The 18,096-nt window shown below is 39.6% G+C and overlaps 2 protein-coding genes and 1 long non-coding RNA gene across 4 annotated transcripts in view; 1 reads left to right on the top strand and 2 right to left on the bottom strand.

Moving 5' to 3' along the window:
* Positions 1-6,123, bottom strand: part of HELLS (helicase, lymphoid specific) — a 38,779-nt gene extending 32,656 nt beyond the window's left edge. Inside the window, exons 1-7 of the mRNA XM_026672777.2 lie at positions 6,007-6,123; positions 5,754-5,884; positions 4,087-4,209; positions 1,109-1,162; positions 539-575; positions 399-457; positions 214-258 (exon numbers count right to left, since the gene is read on the bottom strand). Coding sequence (XP_026528562.1) covers positions 214-258; positions 399-457; positions 539-575; positions 1,109-1,162; positions 4,087-4,209; positions 5,754-5,884; positions 6,007-6,058 — 501 coding nt within the window. The 5' untranslated portion in view covers positions 6,059-6,123. The remainder of the gene's footprint in view (positions 1-213; positions 259-398; positions 458-538; positions 576-1,108; positions 1,163-4,086; positions 4,210-5,753; positions 5,885-6,006) is intronic.
* A 141-nt stretch (positions 6,124-6,264) lies between these two features.
* LOC148130814 (uncharacterized) lies at positions 6,265-10,322 on the top strand. The gene is made up of 2 exons (XR_015749334.1): positions 6,265-6,359; positions 9,758-10,322. It is a non-coding gene; the product is annotated as an uncharacterized LOC148130814 (long non-coding RNA).
* On the bottom strand, positions 7,565-16,581 carry BLOC1S2 (biogenesis of lysosomal organelles complex 1 subunit 2). 2 transcript variants are annotated; one of them, XM_026672785.2, is made up of 5 exons: positions 15,999-16,581; positions 11,020-11,136; positions 10,227-10,346; positions 9,565-9,669; positions 7,565-7,929 (listed from the first exon to the last, which is right to left on the bottom strand). In XM_026672785.2, the coding sequence occupies exons 1-5, from the start codon at positions 16,060-16,062 to the stop codon at positions 7,898-7,900; spliced, it is 438 nt and encodes a 145-aa protein (XP_026528570.1). In that variant the 5' UTR covers positions 16,063-16,581; the 3' UTR covers positions 7,565-7,897. The 2 variants fall into 2 exon arrangements, with proteins under 2 accessions (XP_026528570.1, XP_026528572.1); XM_026672787.2 differs by having other exon boundaries at positions 11,020-11,133; positions 15,999-16,284.
* Between the last annotated feature and the right edge of the window lie 1,515 nt (positions 16,582-18,096).

Here is an 18,096-nt window from a genome sequence, read left to right as displayed (position 1 = left end):
TACTCTTAAAAACAAGTGGAAGGCAATGGTAAAAACATTCCTCATATTGTTCCAAAAAGGAAAAAAAAACACATGCTTAGTTCATATTCTCTTGGGATTGTTTTAAATTCATAGTGCTTTTAAAGTCAATATTTAAAATTCTTAAAGGAAAGTTTGAGAAATAAATATCAGAGGATAACATTATAATAGCAGTATTCAAAACTTGAAATATACCTGTTCATTTTCAACTTTCCTTTTTTTAGCTGCTAACAAAATTTCCTGTGGAGAAATGAAGGAATAAAATAATTGAACAACTCACAACTGCGAGATGGGAGGCTATATAAATTTAATAAATAAATAAAATTTCTCTTTGAATCATTCAAAAGTAATGTTTTGTGGATTTGTATTTAAGCAATTACCTCTTTTGAAATGACATCAGAAATATTATATGTTCTCTCTTCTCGAACTCTCTTTTTAACTGTAAGAAAATACAGTGTTGATTTCAGCACTCAATTTCTAGATACAGAACAAAATAGTTTCAGTCTTTGATCAAACTTACCGATTTTCTGATCTTTCTGACCACTTAAATTTTCATTCTGTAAACCAAAATATTGAGAACAAAAAATTTTAATGTTAATATTTGTATAATTCACAGTTATAATCACATTCGTCTTGCATAATTGATTTTAAGACTCCTGACCAAAATTGTTATTTTTCTAAGCTAGATTACTGCAAAATACAAATTAATGTACTGTATCTCTACTTATAACAAAGTTGAATATTAACATTTTTTGTTCTATAAATTTAAACCAGTTTTCAAAAGTCTACTCTACATAGTTCCTTAGACCCATTCTCTGCTCTTTTTCTATGAGTACAATCCATGCATCTCAGAAATCTCCCTGGGTCAGCAACCTGTTAGGCAGAAGGAACCGCCACTGTGGAGGAATATTCAGATTACAAATATCTCAATATCACAGATTTGATTTGACTATCTCTATATACCACAACACATGCCTTTTAATTACCATAAAAGAATATGTAATCTGAACAAAGGATACAAATTCAGCATCAATAACAATTTGAACAGAGTATTTATTCATAGTTATCTAACATTTAATGTTGATTTTACCTTTGCGGTGTTCAATGTTCCTTTTTTTTCAAGTTTTTCTTTCTTTTGTTGCTCCTAAAACCCAAGATTTTTACAAATGTTGCTTCTTTATGCACAGACAAGTGAACTAGAATTTGATGTACATTAAAAACTGTTGGTATTTGTTTTCATTTTAACAGCAAATAGCTTAGAGGTTTAGGTAGCACTTGGAATGAAACATTCAATTTAACTAAGAAGTCTTTTTTCCCCTATGAATCAGAATAGAGCTGGAAAGGACCTTGGAGGTCTTCTAGTCCAGCCCCCTGCAGGAAATCCTATACCATTTCAGATTAGTGACTGTCCAGTCTCTTCTTAAAAACCTCCAGTGATTAAGCAACCACATCTGAAGGCAAGCTGTTCCATTGGTTATGAAGTTTCTCCTCAAATCCAGGCTGCTTCCCTCCTTGACTTCTTTTCCATGCATTATTGTCCTGCCCTTTATACGGAGCAGTCTCCCAAACAGTGGGAACTATTCAATGAGCCAACTTACACACACACACAAGTTGCAGGGCTTGTCTGTTGAAGAAAATCTCAACTGACTCCAATGGATTAAACTTGTAGTAACTCACAAAAGGAAAAGCTGAGGGTCACACATTATCCTGCACATTCTAGTTGCACAATGGAGCGTCAGTGACAAAGAAAGTTAAGATGGCTATGTTGCTGGAGAAGTGGGCCTCTAGCAACACTCACCCAAACAGAATGGGAGAAAGAGTGATACATCAAAGATTGTGACTGAAGTATACAAATACCACAACCTTTTAGTAAAATAAGTGAATGGCATGTAGAGATACATTTATTGGAAGTCAAGGAAGTGTCTACATTACAGAAAATATGGTCTAAAGTTTAGGATCTCTATAACATAGTTTGCAATAGCACACTTTCCCATAATCATACAAAAACCCTACAAAGAATCATGCCTAAAATTGTTATGTCCCATCAAGAGACAATATCATGAATCAATTGCCTGGGTTGCAGCCAAGCTTCGTCTGTCCTATATGGGAACAATGTTGTAATCCTGAATCAGATGCATGATGGCCTGGCAGCAGCTCACCCATAGTTACATAGTGGCAGCTAAGGGGTACAGAATGTACATTCAAGATTCACACAAGGCTTGGTTTTGAGTATAAGTTGTTTCACCCATGAATTTAAGGCTTCCTATAGAAAGATACTTTTGATCTGGCCAAGAATTATAATGGCATGTGGAAATGATCTTGGGAGATAGAAGACTCACAAACTGCTCAATGGGACAAATAGCAGTTGAGGCCACAGAAGGAATGGAGACATGGCAAATATCTCATAAGACACCCTCCCTAGTTTCTTGGACTGTAAAGGCAAGGGGAAGAGAGAGAGATTTTCAAATTTATAAGATCCTTACAATAAAGAGCCTGTACTTCTGTGTATGCTTCTTGTCTGGACTACCTTAATATTCTATCACTGAAGAGCCATGGTGGTGTGCAGTGGTTAGAATGAAGTATTGCAGGCTAACTCTGCCAACTGTCAGCAGTTTGATCCTGACCTGCTGAAGGTTGACTCAGCCTTCCATCCTTCCTAGCTTGATAAAATGAGAACACAGATTGTTGGGGGCAATATGCTGACTTTGTAAACCACATAGAGAGGGCTGTAAAGCACTGTGAAGTGGTATATAAGTCTAAGTGCTACTGCTATCTCACTTCACTATCTGGAACTACATAAATATATCATGTGTGTGTGTATGTCTTTGCATCCATCCATTCACCCAGGTTAACATAACAGAATCCCTTAAAACACTATGACTGTGCTTAGGAATAATGTACTAATTAAATAGTGATGACAGGCCTTCTGATGGAACAGCAGGGTAGACAGAACTATAGACCAAAACTGATATTTCAGGAAGAAAAGTATTCCAGTAGCACTAAGTCCCTTATCAATCCAGGAGAGAACAGACAGGAACAAAAAGTGAGAATCAAGGATATCATAGTAGAACAACAATGCAATAGAACATTAGGATGAAGCTTTGTTCTGTTTACACTGGAAGGCAAGATATCAAGACCATGAACCAGAGGTTTTGTGACAGTAACAAAACATAGAGCTTAGCTGCTAGTTAAAGAGGTAAAGTTCTGTAAAATGAGAAAAAATTAAAGCCAGACCAATAAATAGAAACTATTAATCAGAATACTGTTCATACATAAACACAATCCCGTAATGAGTTGGAATAAAATCTGAAACCCTGTAAAATGGATCTCCTGCATCCTCCTTCTTGTTCTGTGCCCTTTATTTCAGTAGTTTCATGACAGCTTAAGAATGTTTTGGGGGTGGGAGAGCCTATTTGACTTTTTTCAAGCTTTATTTGTAAGAACTTAGAACTGAAAGAAGTTGTCCATCCAATTTAGGCATAAGCAGCTGTTTATGGATTAGATATGGTGCTACATGTAGCTGGTTATTTCTGACTCTAGCTCAAGTCTTAGCAACTCAGCATCAGCTTGTTAAGGCTACATGCACTCTTGCACACACATTTTGAGTCTGCCTTGAGTCCTCGTAACTACATGGACAAGTCTTCTAGGCAACTGCTTGGAAGTGGTTTGGCAATGCCTTTTTCCTCCAGCTGAAAGAAAATGACTGGCCCAAACTTATCTAGTTGGCTTCCATGCATAAGGCAGGACTGAAGTTGATAATAACCATTATTGTCATTGTACATATATTCAATGAAATTGATCAGATCTCCTTTTAACCCATAGGCCAAACTGGCTTTTTGTCATGTATGTATGCATGTGTGTGTTGTGTATCTACACTAACACACACACACAAATACAGATGGACTCATTTATATTAGGCTGAAACTATGCTATGAAACTAAATAAAAGTAATCAGAACCTAGATATTTTTCATCACAATGACAAATTATGACATTATGTAAGTTTTATTTGAAATGCATTACTAGATAGATATATCTAGCTTCTAATTTTAATGATAATGCTCCTAACCTCCAATTGCTGCTGTTCCATTTTAGTCAGCAAGAACTTTGAGTAGATGTTGCTTTTTTCAAGCAAGTGTTGAAGTCTCTTGTAGCGCATTTCATTTGAGTCTCTGTCCCAATTCTTGTAAGCCTATAAGAAAAAGTAATGTTATAAATACCAACATTAACTGACCATACTATTGGAAATATAAAAGTTGGTATTATCCTTCACCAGTTAAATCTAAATGAATAGGTTCAGCCCTACGATTTTCTTCAAGGTCCCACTGGAAATACAGCTTTTTACTCAACCAAGATGTCCTCCAGGTTATGATAGGAAATTTTTACATTATATTTCCAATGCTGTTCTGCTCTGAATTTTCTACATATACTAGCTCTATACCTGTGCTTCGCTATGAAACTATGTGATTGAGCTTAGTTTTGGGGGAGGAAAATAAAGAAAAAAATTGTGCCTCTGCCTACCAGCATCCATCAGGATTCATCTGGCTAGCGTCCTGTCAGGGTGAGAGTTGAGGGTTGTTTGGAAACTGAAACAGTATTTGCTGTGTAAGGAGACAGCAAGGAGCCTGGGCATGGCTTAGTTCAACTATTCTGTACTAAAGCTGATTGGTTGCTGCTGTGACATTAAAACTGAAACTCGTCTCCTCTGCTTGTGTTTTGCATTTGGAACAGATTTCTTTTCAGGTGGGGAGGGGGAGTAAAACTCCTTACCATCAGAGCGTATTAATAATAATATATGAAATAATATAATGCTGTGATTGTCATTTCGAAAAATCCTTTCTTAATGAGCACCTAGAAGCCAAATTTCAAGTTTGTAGGCTTTACGGTTCTGGAGATTTTGTGATGATGCTTCAGTGGTATTTCGCTTTATATATATATATATATAGATTTTAATGCATAGTTTTATTATTAGTGTCAGGTAAAATAAACATGTTATATTATTATAATAGGTGTGTTCAGAGTATATCATATTTGATTTATGTTCTAGTTGCCAATATATAATTTCTGCCTGTCGATCATGATTGTAATTGTTGTGTTTAGTGAAGCAATTGGTGGAGTTAAAGCTTTAATTTTATTTGCATACTTTTTACAAGAATCTTATAAATAAACCATTTTTAAAAAATGGATCTCCATATTGTGTGCAAAAAAACCTGGACCAAAAATAAAGTCTGGATAAAAATTTTAGTGAAAAAAAAACATATCAAGAGCTTTTACAGGATGCTCAGATCTCCCACCTTGCGTGTTGCAGCCTGTCCCGAGTTTAAGAAACGCGCTTGTCTATCCTTGAGGAAAACACAAGGCAAAGGGGAACATGGAAACACTTCATGAAGAGAAGAAAGTCAAGACTTGCTCCCTCGGTTCTAGAGGCCAAGTTAAAAAAACTAGATCCCGATTTAATATTAGAAAAAGTTCCTCAGTAGGCGCGCTTCGAGGGCGAAACCAATTCCCTGGTCATTGAATGGGGAGCTGGGTCCGCCATCTCTCCGGGGCGCCGACCCCGAGGCTCCGGGGGCTGCATTCAAACAAACTAACGCGCCACTCAGCGCGGGGCCGCTCTCCTCCTGCCGACCCCATCCCCGCGTAGCCCAGCCGCCAACACACGGCCGAGCCCGCCTTCCTGCTTTAGCGCCCAGGGGGGTGGGACACGGCGGGCCTCCTGCTCGGGGGGGCGCGCACCTTCTCCATCCTCTGCCGCTCCTTCTCCCTGCCCTCCGCCTCCAAGCGCTCCTCCTCCTGCTGCATGGCCGTGGTAATCACCGGCGCTGCATCCTCTGCTCCGGCTTCGCCCGGCTCGGCCATCGGAGACTCTGCGAGGAAAACAAAGGTGGGGGGGGATCGGCGGGGCTTTCCTTGCCCGCCCGCCCGCCCAGCGCTCCTCTCTGTGCCGGCGCAACGCGCGCAGCCAAAGGGCAGAGCAGCTCCCCATTACCTGCACTTGGGTCGCTGCTGGTGCTGGTGCTGCTGGTGCTCTCGTCCGGCATGGCTGCCCACGCGCCGCCTTTCCACCCTCCGCCACTCGGACTCGCACGAGGAGCCTCCGCCCCAGTTCCCGCCCCAAAAGAAACTGGCGCGCTTTTCGCTCTTGCGAGATGTCGCCCTTGCCTCGCGCGAAACCCGCCCCCGCGCCCCCCAGGAGCCCGGAAGGAGGAACGGGACGGCGGGAGGGCGAGTTGGAAAAGGGATTCCCTTCGCCGTCGGGTCTGGGGCTCCGCAGCCGGATTCCACCAAAGCCGCCTTCCTTCAGTGAGGGAGAGGGCGGAGGATCAAGAAAGGCTTCCTCAGGTTGGCGCCGAGGGGGGGGGGGGGGGTTCCGCAGAGGGCCTCAAGCAGGTAATCCCGGTTGTTGCTTGAAAAGAAGGAATTCTCCAGGCTCTCTCCGCTCCTGATCCTTCCGCCCGGAGGCTTCCTTCCTTCCCTGCGCTCCAGGGATCGTCTGCCTAGCAACCGGGCATTCTCCTTTCTTCGCGCTCTTCTTTCAGATTAACCTCTGAATCCAATGTCCGCCCCAGCCCCCTTTTAAACCAGGGCAAAAACGGCCTTCTTTCTGCCTTAATACTACCGGTATTGTAGGTGGGGAGGCACGTGATCGCCTCTGGAATTATAACATCCATAAACTAGGTTAAGAATTTTAATGGGGCCAGGAAACTTGGCAGTAGCCTGGAAGTCATTCCCACACCTGCTCTTTCTGATTTATGCAGGGGTAGCAAGAAGCCTGGTTGCCATTTTTTTTCTTCTCTTCCATCCTGAAATGGCTTCTTGCTCCCTTAGAGCCGGTCCTGGTGCTGAATATATTTGGCATGTGGCTGTTTACAAATTACTGTAGTGCTTCCCATGCATTATAAGTTATAACTGTTGTGAAGATACTTCTTTGAAACTAGAGTGGATGACATGGCTGATTACCTCACAGGAAAAACATTTATTACTACCGAAAATATTGAAGTTGTAATCTCAACATTATAGCTAACATGCCAATATTAGCTATTGAACCATACAAACATTTAACATTTCTTTCACTTTCATAGGAACGCCCTCAACCAGCAACATTCACTTTGAAATTTTTAACTGCCTTAAAGCAGCTAAAATTGTAAATAGTGGAAAGGATATGACTATCTCACCCATGTTTTCAACCACTTTCATTTTGGGGAGTATCTTTATATATTTTTAGTTAGGTTTTTTTTTAATAGCAGCTGACATTCTAGCAATTAATCTGTCCTACTGAAATCAATAAACTGTTTATAATTATATGGAATTTTTACATTTGTCTTCAACCCATGCAAGTAAGTGCTGATAGCATATTAGAGTTCTTGTATTACACTCATGCTAAATTAGGTCTAATAGTTAAACCTCATGTGATTCAAACTCTTTCTGGATGAAGTCAGATCTTTCCTGGATTTATTCAGCAAAACTAAAAATATAAACAAGGCCAGAAAATATGTTTTAGTAAAGCAGTGGTGTTTTAGTGGCAATCAGGAGACAACAAATCTTGATTTACAAGTGAAAGGATTTATAGAGTGCAGAAGTGACCAATTTCTTGCTTCATAACAAACTATAAAAAATCATGGGCAGAATTGAAGCAGTTAAGAGTGATTTCTCAGTAAAATGAATATCAAAAAAGTAAAAAGGAATACATTCTACAATAACAAAAGTAGTTAATTCATAGACTTGTGTAGTCTCGGCTACTTTTGAACGTTCTTTGATTATTTTAGTCCAAATGCATCGCTGAGGCATAAATTCTGTTTCAGAAATTCAATAGCAGAAATCTTGGATTTAGCTTCCTAAAAAAAAGTCATGTATTCTAGAAGCAGATTAAGGCTCTTCTTTCATCGCTTTTCCAATTTTTTGTACTTTGCTTCTGTAAAGGACAGAAAACATAGTCTTAATATAAACATTTCGTTTCATTTTAGTTATAAATCTAGTAGCATAGTCATGTTTAAGAAGAAAGCACAACAAAACCTTGATAGCAAGCAATGTAATTTCTTCATTTAATCAACAGAACAGAATAGAATACTTTATTTGGCCAACTATGATTAGATATACAAGGAATTTGTTTCCAGTGCAGAAGCTCTCAGTGTACATGCAAAGCAACTTATGTCAAACTACAAATTTATTCTTAAAATGGACTTCATTTCTTAAAAGAGTTAGGAGTACATGTTATCCTTGACTTACGACAGGTTGCTTAGCAACTATTCAGAGTTATGGCAGACCTTCCCAAGGCCACTTGTGACCCAAATTCAAAGTTCTAATCCCCCCCATCACATGATTAAATTTTTGGTGCTTGGCAGCTGGCGGGCACTTATGACTATTTACAGTATCCTGCAGTGACAATGGCTTGTGATTTAGGGCTTTTTTGCCCAGAAACATTGGTTTTTGGCAAAAACCACCCATTATGGACAATGGATTTGCTTAATGACCATGGAATTTGCTAAAAGATCAGAAAAAAGTTGTAAAATCTTGCTTTCAAAGACCACCAATACTGCTTTTGAAGAAATGTATCCAAAATTTCTTTGGTTATCTAAAATTTTCCAATTCTTTACTGTAAAATTAAATTTCTTGAGACAGAGGGAAAAAATGAGAGGATCAGGTGCCATGTGCTATTTGTTGTTTGTTTAAAACTCCTTCTGAAACTTAAATTTTCAGTTTTTGAATATGCCGAAAACTTCCTTTCTCCTATGTATTGACAGTTACTTTTCAGAGTTATGTACAAAACAGAATTGTCCTTGGAAGGCAGGTGTAAAAAAAAAACTAAAACTAGCAGCTGCAACTACCTGGATGCCCTTGGTTAAGAGTGGAACCACAGCCATATCCTGTCATTATAACTAATAATTGAGGAGGGGAGAGAAACTGGGAGTGATGACAATACAAACATACAAATATATAAGATCTGAACTGATTAATCGGGAGCTTGAAATACTAGAAAATGTATTTATGAAAATAATATATAAATATAATAATATAAAGGAGAAAAGCAAAGAAATTGTGTACTGATTGGATCATGTTCCTTTGTCTTCCAATACTTCAAATCAGTAGTGGAACACAAAGTGACCAGATAGCATGGTCACCATCCAAGTCAACAAAAGATTGGTGTGGAGCTTTGTATCAAATCCCACTGTCTTAGCAATTCGTATGAATGGAACCAAAAAATATCATAGATCAATAAATCATTAATAAACCATAGTTAAATACGCAATGCTTTTGGCCATAAATGAATAGATGAGAAATAGTTTCAAAAAAGAGAACAGTCTTTTGATCTCTAGTAATCCATAACAGAAGAAAAGGGCATCTTGGGCCCTGGATTTTGGGCACATTCTTTAAATTATTCTCATTAGAAGTTGAAAAAGTTTTACCCTGTTTTGATTATAGGAATGAGCATTTTAGTCATATAGGATATTTATAAAAATTATATTATATTCCCAGGCCTTGCTTGGGAAAAGGATAAAATAAAAACTTTAACACCACTGTTCTAGTAAGGGTTTCTTGGAATAGCTACCGAGTTTCTTGGAATATGCATCCAGCTTGTAGGCAGCCTGTTCCAAAACTGCAACTTGCTCTTCAATCTGATTGATTTGTTCCAGGTATGGTTGAAGTGCAGCATCTTGGGAAAAATGAAAAGGGGAGGAAAAAAATATAAGAACTTACTGGTTTTTTTTTTTTAAAAAAAAAAAAACCCTGCTACTTGACAGTAAGGTGCCTTTTACTGGATCAAACTACTGCCCAGTCTTAATGGACAATGGTTTGCTGGATCTCGCCGTGGCCTGCCATCTTATCCTGGGCACTGGAGACTAAAAAAGTTGCATGCATGATAAGGTATTCCTCTTTTCCTATGAGTAATACATACCACTATGAATATTGAATCTTAAAAACACATAAGTGTTCTCCCTGTTTTATTTTAAAATATGTGTTGCCTCTTCTGCTGTTGGATTTGCTGGAGCCTTCCTCAAGCTTTCTTTGGGTGTGTTTAGAAACTGATCAATTGCCTGATTGTAGATTAACACATTCATGTGGGAAAGGCTGGCTAAAGAACTACTTTTTATTTCTTGCACATTTTTCATATTCAATTCTTTCTTGGATGTATTTTAACATAATTCCAAAATGCAAGTAAGCATGAAAACACACTTTGTTTGACCATAATTAAAGTTTGTTTCTACTTACATTTCTGATTTAAGTCTTTCAAATTCCGACTTATGTTTATAGCAATGTCTTTCATTTCCAGATACTTCAAACTAGTTAGTTTGTTCATGTTTTCCAGGAGTTTGTAATCTTCACTAGTTGCTAAAAAATAAAGAGGCGGAAATGGGTTTCTGCATTATGCCAGACCTTGTTTTAACTAAGATTTATTTATTACTTATTTATTAAATTCATTTGCTGACTATTTTGCGATGGGCTACAATAGGCGCCCTTATTTATTGAATAAGCAACAAATGGCTGGCTTCACGAAATGCTAAACTCAAATCACGGTGGCTGACTTCACCTATCAGACTGAATCAAAAGGAATTGACACTTCCCTTTTATAAAATATAACCACAGTTTTAGTTTCAATGTTGTTCATAATATGTCAATAACTCTCTCAGGCTGATTATGGAATATGAATCCTAAAATCATCAGTGTTGTTTCTGGCTTTTACTTTCATCAGAAACACTTAGATGAAAGTTTTTCTTAAGAGAGGAAAGAATTAAGTTGATAAATGCAGAGTTTCCTGTCTAGACTGGGCCACAATTAGAAGCCTGCCAAAAGTGAGTGAGGCTAAACTATTAGTAGACATCACTCTTTTGGGGACGCAGTGGGGAAAAGGTGGGTTGGCTGATCATGTAATTGATTAGTCATGTTCTGATTCCATTTGACATTTCCTTTTTAAAAAAAAGTAAATTCTCAGTACTTTTTGACACTTAGAAAAATTTACAAAGAGTCACACTCTATGTTAAATTTAAATTTAATATTAACTCACCAGTTAGTTCACCCGTTAGGTAGATCGCCATTTTATTGAACATTTCCGTACAAAGTTCATTAATATCAGCTTCTGCTGGCTCTGTGGCTTCTTCTGCAGTTTCCACAATAGGTTCTTCTAATCAGAAGTATAAAAGAAAAGATTTATATTTTAGCATTACAAACAACCTTAATGTTTTCAGCATCAGAAAGTCCTGAGAATGAGAACTCTTAATTATATATATATAATGTCTTCATCTTACTGTTACCAATACTTGAAAGATCTTATTTCATTTACCATATTTGCTCCCTAACAAAAATGTTCTTAAGCTTAAAATAATACATTAAAACACTACAAAACATTTTACTAGCAAAAATCAGAGCACGAGAGTAAGAATGCAGCAACAGACAAAATTAATTTTAGATCTAAAATGTGCAGAACTAAATTTCACTGGGTGCAGAAAAGAGGAAGGCACCAGTGAAGCTCTTGAAGAAAGCATCCCATTGTCAATGCTTTTATCTATAAGGCTTTTTTTTTCCAACACAAATGAAGACTACCAGAACAAGCCAACAAAGACAGTTGCACCACTGTATTAAGTAAAATCTTTTAGAACCAAATGTTTTTCAGCCCCTAAGACTTCAATGGATAATTAGAACTGCAGAAAAAAACAATGGCTAGCAACCTGCCTTCCTGTGTGCTGCACTAGTCAAAAAAAGGGGGCTGTGAAAATATCTACAGACCCCTCACATCCTGGACATAAATTGTTTCGACTTCTACCCTCAAAACATTACAGAGCCATGATGGTGAACCTATGCCACGCATGCCAGAAGTGACGCGCAAAACCATCTCCGCTGCTCTTCCAGGTTCCAGCTGGTGCTCGGGAGCGCCGGAAACCAAGAACAGCTCCCCAACACACATGTGCACACTGGCCAGCTGCTCTTCATGTGTGCATGCGCATGAGAAACGGAAGACCAGGTTGCTGGCGTGCATGCATGCACTGGGAAGCTAAGCTTCCAGTTTCCGGCGCTCCCATGCATGTGCATGCCGGAGAACTGCTCTTCTGATTTCCAGTGTGTACATGCACGTGTTCCGTTTCAGCACTATTCTAGAGCATCGCACACCAGAACAGCTAGACACAAGGAGTTTTTCCTGCATGCCATCACTCTACTAAACAACTAATTCCCACAACACTGTCAAACTATTTACTAAGACTGTATTACTATTATTATTCTCATCCTTCCTATTACCTATCTCCTCCCACTTATGACTATATTGTTTGTATCTTTGTTATTTATATTGTTATTTAGTTTCACAGTATGATTTTAATTGCTTATTTAGTATTCTATGACTATCACTAAGTGTTGTATCTTATGATTCATGATGAAAGTATTGATAACTATGATCATGATTTATCACTTATATCTTTTATGTACACTGATATATGCATCAAAGACAAATTCCTTGTGTGTCCAATCACACTTGGCCAATAAAGAATTCTATTCTATTAAAAACATTTGTCATAATTGCATTACTGTTATTTCAAGTAAATTCTATATTATTAAAAAAACAAATCTTAATCAAAACATGGGGAAAATAGGATGAAGCAGGAAGCAGAATGTTCTCTGCCTTGAGTTATAAACATAATAAAAGCGGGATAAAAATCTAATAAATAAATAAAATATGGTGAAATTACTGCTCAGTGCAAGAGAGATGCTAATCCAGTCTCTACTTAGAGTTATAAAATTGAATTTATCATCTCCTAGAATTCTCTTCTAATAAATCCTCCATTAGGCTACGCTTGGGCCATTTTGTGAGATGTTCAGTGTTTGGGCGATTATGGAATCTTCTGGGTCTGCAAGAGGATAAGGCATGCTTGCACTCAACAACTCCTCCCCCTTCCCCAATCACTGGGGAGAATTTCTCATCCTTTCTGATCCAATTTCTGGACTTTTTTTCAGCAATCATAAAGTGAAGCTTGTGATTGTTAAGTGAACCAATAGTTCACAGGGTGTTTTTGTTGAAAACCTATAGTAAATGTTGGTTCTCATAAAAAACATCATAAATTGTGGTCACATGATCATCAGATGCTGCAAATGGCCATAAATGTAGTTATATGACCATGTAGTCATACTTTTTGGGGGGTGGGTGAGGTCCATTGTAGTACTAAGTGGTTGCTAAATGAGAAATTGTAAATCAACCTATACTAAAATTCTCCTGTTTATGTGCTACTTTTAAATGGGTGAAACAATGCAATGTAAGGCAATATTTTTTAAACCAAGATATCTCAAATGGGGTAATTTATAGAATGCATGCTTCCCGTGGAATTATAGAATTCCATAATTCCCATGGAATTGAAATTTGGCAAATTTTATAAGACATTTTGTGACATAAAAATCGTCAGCCAAAAAGATGATTGGTTAGTAGCAGTCTCAAAATCCTGTTCTTTAAGAGGAACTCTTCTGCACAAGAGTGGTTATTAATTTTGGAAATCATTGGAAGGATGAAGTCTCAAAAGCCCATATAAGGTTACGCTGAGAACAATCTAACAAATAAATATTGGGAGTAAACAGATGCAAAAACTGTAATTCACTTCTTGAAGAGCTATATCCTAAATACATAAACTTCCAGAAGAGATGAGCAATGTAAATGATTCAGAGTCTCTATCCATTTGCATCTAATCATGGTCAAACATGCCTTGTATCAACGTAACATCTTGTCTCACAAGCTGTGGCATTTTTACTGGGAGCATAATCTGACTCATTTTATTGACTATTTTTTCAACTGTCCAACAGGAGAGGCAATGTTTCAGGCCCTGTTGGCTAAATACTTTTATTTTACGCGATGAAACTCCTGCCCTTTGGGATCATTCCCCCCAAGGTGAGATTAGTCGCAACCTTTTTGTCCTTTTCAAAATCTCTTTTAAGACATGGTTTATTTCAGCAGGCTTAGGGATCTCATGATAAAGGAGACCCCATTAAGTGACCATATTTGTATGATATTTTGGTGCATTCTCTTGGGAACTTATTTATATTTATTGTTAACTGTTTAATAAGATTTGATTGTTTTATTGTATAATGCTCAAAATCACATTAGTGAGATGGGTGACTATACAAGTTTGATAAACAAATCTGAACGTTGCTAAGAATCCCCAATAATCCAGCTGGCCTCTCTAAAGAGCTACAGAAGAAAAGTTTGAGGCTTCATCTTCCATTCCACTGAAGATTATCTCAGAGGAGACTTCTCATGCCTATTGTCATTTGGCTAACTACAGGAAAGGTTCCACTGGGTGTGTAAGGTCTGACTTAAGTGCTTAAAAATCTATCAGTAATCTCTTGGTATTGGTGATGTTCAGTGACTTTGCACTAGTGCTACATAAAAAGATTCCCAACTCAACAGAAGTCAAAGTTCTTTTAACACCGATGGATGTTCTGAAACTCCTGCTGCCCAAAAATCAGGACTTGGGAAGATGAAACCTACCAACCTGCAAAAGGAACTGCAAAACAAAAAATCAAGAACGTAAGATGGGTCATGCATCAAATGTTTGCTCACATCATTCCTCATGCCAGCCTCCAAGAGCTTTTTGGCATCAAAGGCCATACTACACATACAAATGGCTCACTAATTGTCTAACAATATTGGAGAATGGTCTCTAAAATGAAAAAAAAAATGAAGACATCCTTGAAATCCTAGCTCATGAGCAACTTGCTTTACTAAATTGTTATGAATTTTAGATTAAGTAGTCTTTACCCATCCCTGAACAAGCTGAAAAGAACACCAGCAAAACATTTGTTATAGCCACTGTCAATCCCACTTTTGCATCTATAGCCTTGGCTCATCTTGCCTATCAAGTGACTTGATTTAGATTTGCAGGGCATGATAAGCAAAGCTATGGGGTTTCTCTGGTCCTAATCCACATTCAACCACTAGGTCACACTAGTTGTTCTTCCTTTCCTAAAACCAGGACTAATCAGCAGATTATAGAATAGGAATAGAATAGAATACTTTATTTGGCCGTGTGATTACACGCAAGAATTTTCTCTGGTGCAGAAGTTCTCAACGTAAATGCAAAGCAACAGAATAAACAATACAAATAAGAGTGGGTAGTAGAGATGAAAAGGATAATACTAAGCCACACAACATGGGTAAATATACTTAGACATAAAACAATACTGTGAGAATTAGGTGTTAGCAGTGATATCAGGAGATAAAACTGTCCTTGTATCTAGATGTTTTGGCATGCAATGCCCTATAATGGCTGCCTGAGGGGAGAAGTTGAAACAAATTATGCCCAGGATGTGAGGGGTGTGTAGATATTTTCTCAACCCTCCCTTTCCTACACAATATACAGGACTTCTATGGTAGGCAGGCTGTTTGCAATTGCTTTTTTTTTGCAGTTCTAACTATCCGTTGGAATCTGTACCAATGGATAAGAAGCTGGTGGCTCCAACAGCAGCCTAATTTGGGAGAGCCAAGCTTTCTCGTTCCTCAGCTGAGTATCCTGGTGGCGATGGTGGAGGATGCCCAGGAAGGGTTTACTCAATCAGCCTAAAGTGGCCACTAGATGGAAGCAGTTCCCATCCGTGAACTGGCCACAACACAGACAGCAAGCGCCTTAGAATTTGCACCATTTGCATCAGGGTGGTGTTGGCTCTTGGAGGGGTGGGTGGAAAAAAACAACGCACAACCAAGGAAGCCAAAGGGGTGGACTTGAGAGGCGACAAATCAACGTCACGGGATGCGGAGATGAGACAGGCTGTCCGCCGGGCATAGGTGCCGTGGTTAGGGGAACGCGAGGAAAGGCTCAAGAGAAAATTGGGGCTTGGCCTTGCTAGGGCCTAGCCGGCGTTTCCTGCGGGGAAGAGACGCCTCCAATCCCTGGCTTCGGTGGGAAGAGGGGTGTCGAGGCCCTGGCTCCTCCGCAGAAGCGGGCTGCGTTTGAAAAGCTCTCCGGCCGCTGGGCCAAAGGGCGCGCCGAAGAGGCAGTCCGGGAAGCCGCTTACGTTTGGAGGCTGGGTGGCGGGCCTCCAGGCTGTCTTCCAGCGAGGCGGCGGCGGCCACGGCCATGGCGACCTTCCCGGGAACGGAGAGTAAGGAGGGCAACGGTAGCACCTCCCGAGCGCGCCTGACGTCTCCGGGGTAAATGCGCGCTTGCGTCTACCTCAGGCGCCCGGCATTCCGCTCTGCGCGGCCCTCGCCTTTTCTCGGAGACTGCGCTCTCGGCCCGCAGCTTCCCGCTGACTTGCGCCGCCCGAACCGAGGGGCAGGTCCCTCGGACGCCTCTTCCGGGGTGCAACCGTCGGGATTTTCACCGGCGCTAGTACGGCGCCTCCGCGGGAGTCCTGCGGAGTTCAGATGCGCGCTGCCAAAGCCCGGACGCATCGGTGCCTTTGGGCGCTTTGGAAGCAAGGAAAGCATCGCCAAAGGGGAATCCGGCCCCGAAGCCTTTTCGACCCTGCTCCCCACAGGGACAGAGAAGGGGCGGTGTTGATACCCTAAGGGGGAGAATTGCCTGGAACCCAAGGAGAAAAATCGCAGTCATAGCTGCAGTGAATTGGAGATCTAGCCATAATTGTCAGGAACTATACTGCAGGGGTCTCCAACCTTGACAACTTTAAGACTTGTGGACTTCAACTCCCAGAATTCCTCAGCTTTGCTGGCTGAGGAGTTCTGGGAGTTGAAGTCCACAAGTCTTAAAGTTGCCAAGGTTGGAGACCCCTGCTATACTGTATTGTTCTATCACCTCTTGCTTATTTGGGAGTTTATTTTCTACCATATTCTAGTTCTATTTTTCAACCTTGGCCGCTTTCAAGATGTGTCCTCCAACTCCCAGAATTCCTGAGCCAACATGCTGCCAGGGGAATTCTGGGAATTGAGAAACATGGTGCTAGTTACTGGATTAAAATGGACATGGAGTAGAGTCAGGTTTATGATACAAAGTGGCATATAAACTTGATAAGTAAGAATGGATCTGCATATGCTTGTATGATTGAGAACTTTAGACAAGAAATGTAAAAGCAAGCACATTAGTAATATGTTCTGGAGAGGCAGAAACCAGTGTTAACCCTGGCACACCCAACCATGCGTATTTAATAGATCATGACAATTGAATATATGAATGTAGGCAATATGACCCTTTAAAAAAACCTTACTGTATCCTTATTTATCCTGCTGATCAAGCACACAGTACTCCATTTTGTCCTCCGCTCCCCCCCTTCCTTGAAATAGGTTGGGTCAAGAAGGAAAGGATGACCCCAAATCCCCCATGGAACCTCTGTGGCTGAGGAAGCCTAGAACCCAGCTCTTCCTGTTTTTAGTGCTGTTGGCTTTTCAGGAAAGTGGCAGAGCAATTTCTCTTGAGGATTATCTATTAATTGCAACTGAAGGCAAGAGGGAAATGATGAAATGACTATAACAGCATTACTATGCAAATGTTGTGCTAATGTACCATACAACTCCATAAAAGTGAGATGGGTACAATGACATAATTGCATGATGGTTATAATTTTGGTATCATTACAATTTGCTATAAAAGTCTCTGACAACCATAAAACGTAGTAAGCTATTTTTTATGATACAGCAGAACCTCTGGTCACGAACGCTTCTGACCGTGACCAAATCATGTTCCAACCAAAAAATTCACAATTCCTCCCCCATGTGGCCAATTTCCCCTTCCACACCATTTTTTTTGTAAGTGCCAAATTTCCAAAATTAGGTTTGGGTCATGACTAAATCGGGTTGCGACCAAAGTTATAGAACAAATTATGGTTGTGACCAGAGGTTCTACTGTAATTCATTTTTTCTTGTCTTACAGAAATCCAGTGTTTGTAATATTTCTCTCCCTCCTCTACTGCAACCCTGGGCACCAGCATTCTTCTGCAGGCTTATGCAGACGAACCAGAAAGCAAAACTTAAGATTTAGAATAAGCATTGATAGACCAGCTTTGTCTATAGAAGCCTCACTGGGGTAAAAATTATGACTTTTTTCTTGATCTGGGTTTTTAATACAGGTATTTATAAATAGCTTTATGGCAGTTTCCCTTATATAAGAGAATGCTTAAAAAAATGCAGAGTTCTCTAAATGAAGACAAGTGCTAACTG

Source organism: Notechis scutatus, chromosome 4 (assembly GCF_049901735.1).
Source record: "Notechis scutatus isolate UNSWTSFEM ecotype Mainland chromosome 4, rNotScu1.2, whole genome shotgun sequence".
Lineage (NCBI taxonomy): Eukaryota > Metazoa > Chordata > Lepidosauria > Squamata > Elapidae > Notechis > Notechis scutatus.
The sequence above is the reverse complement of the archived record's forward strand: the minus strand, read 5'-3'. Positions and strand labels throughout refer to the sequence as shown.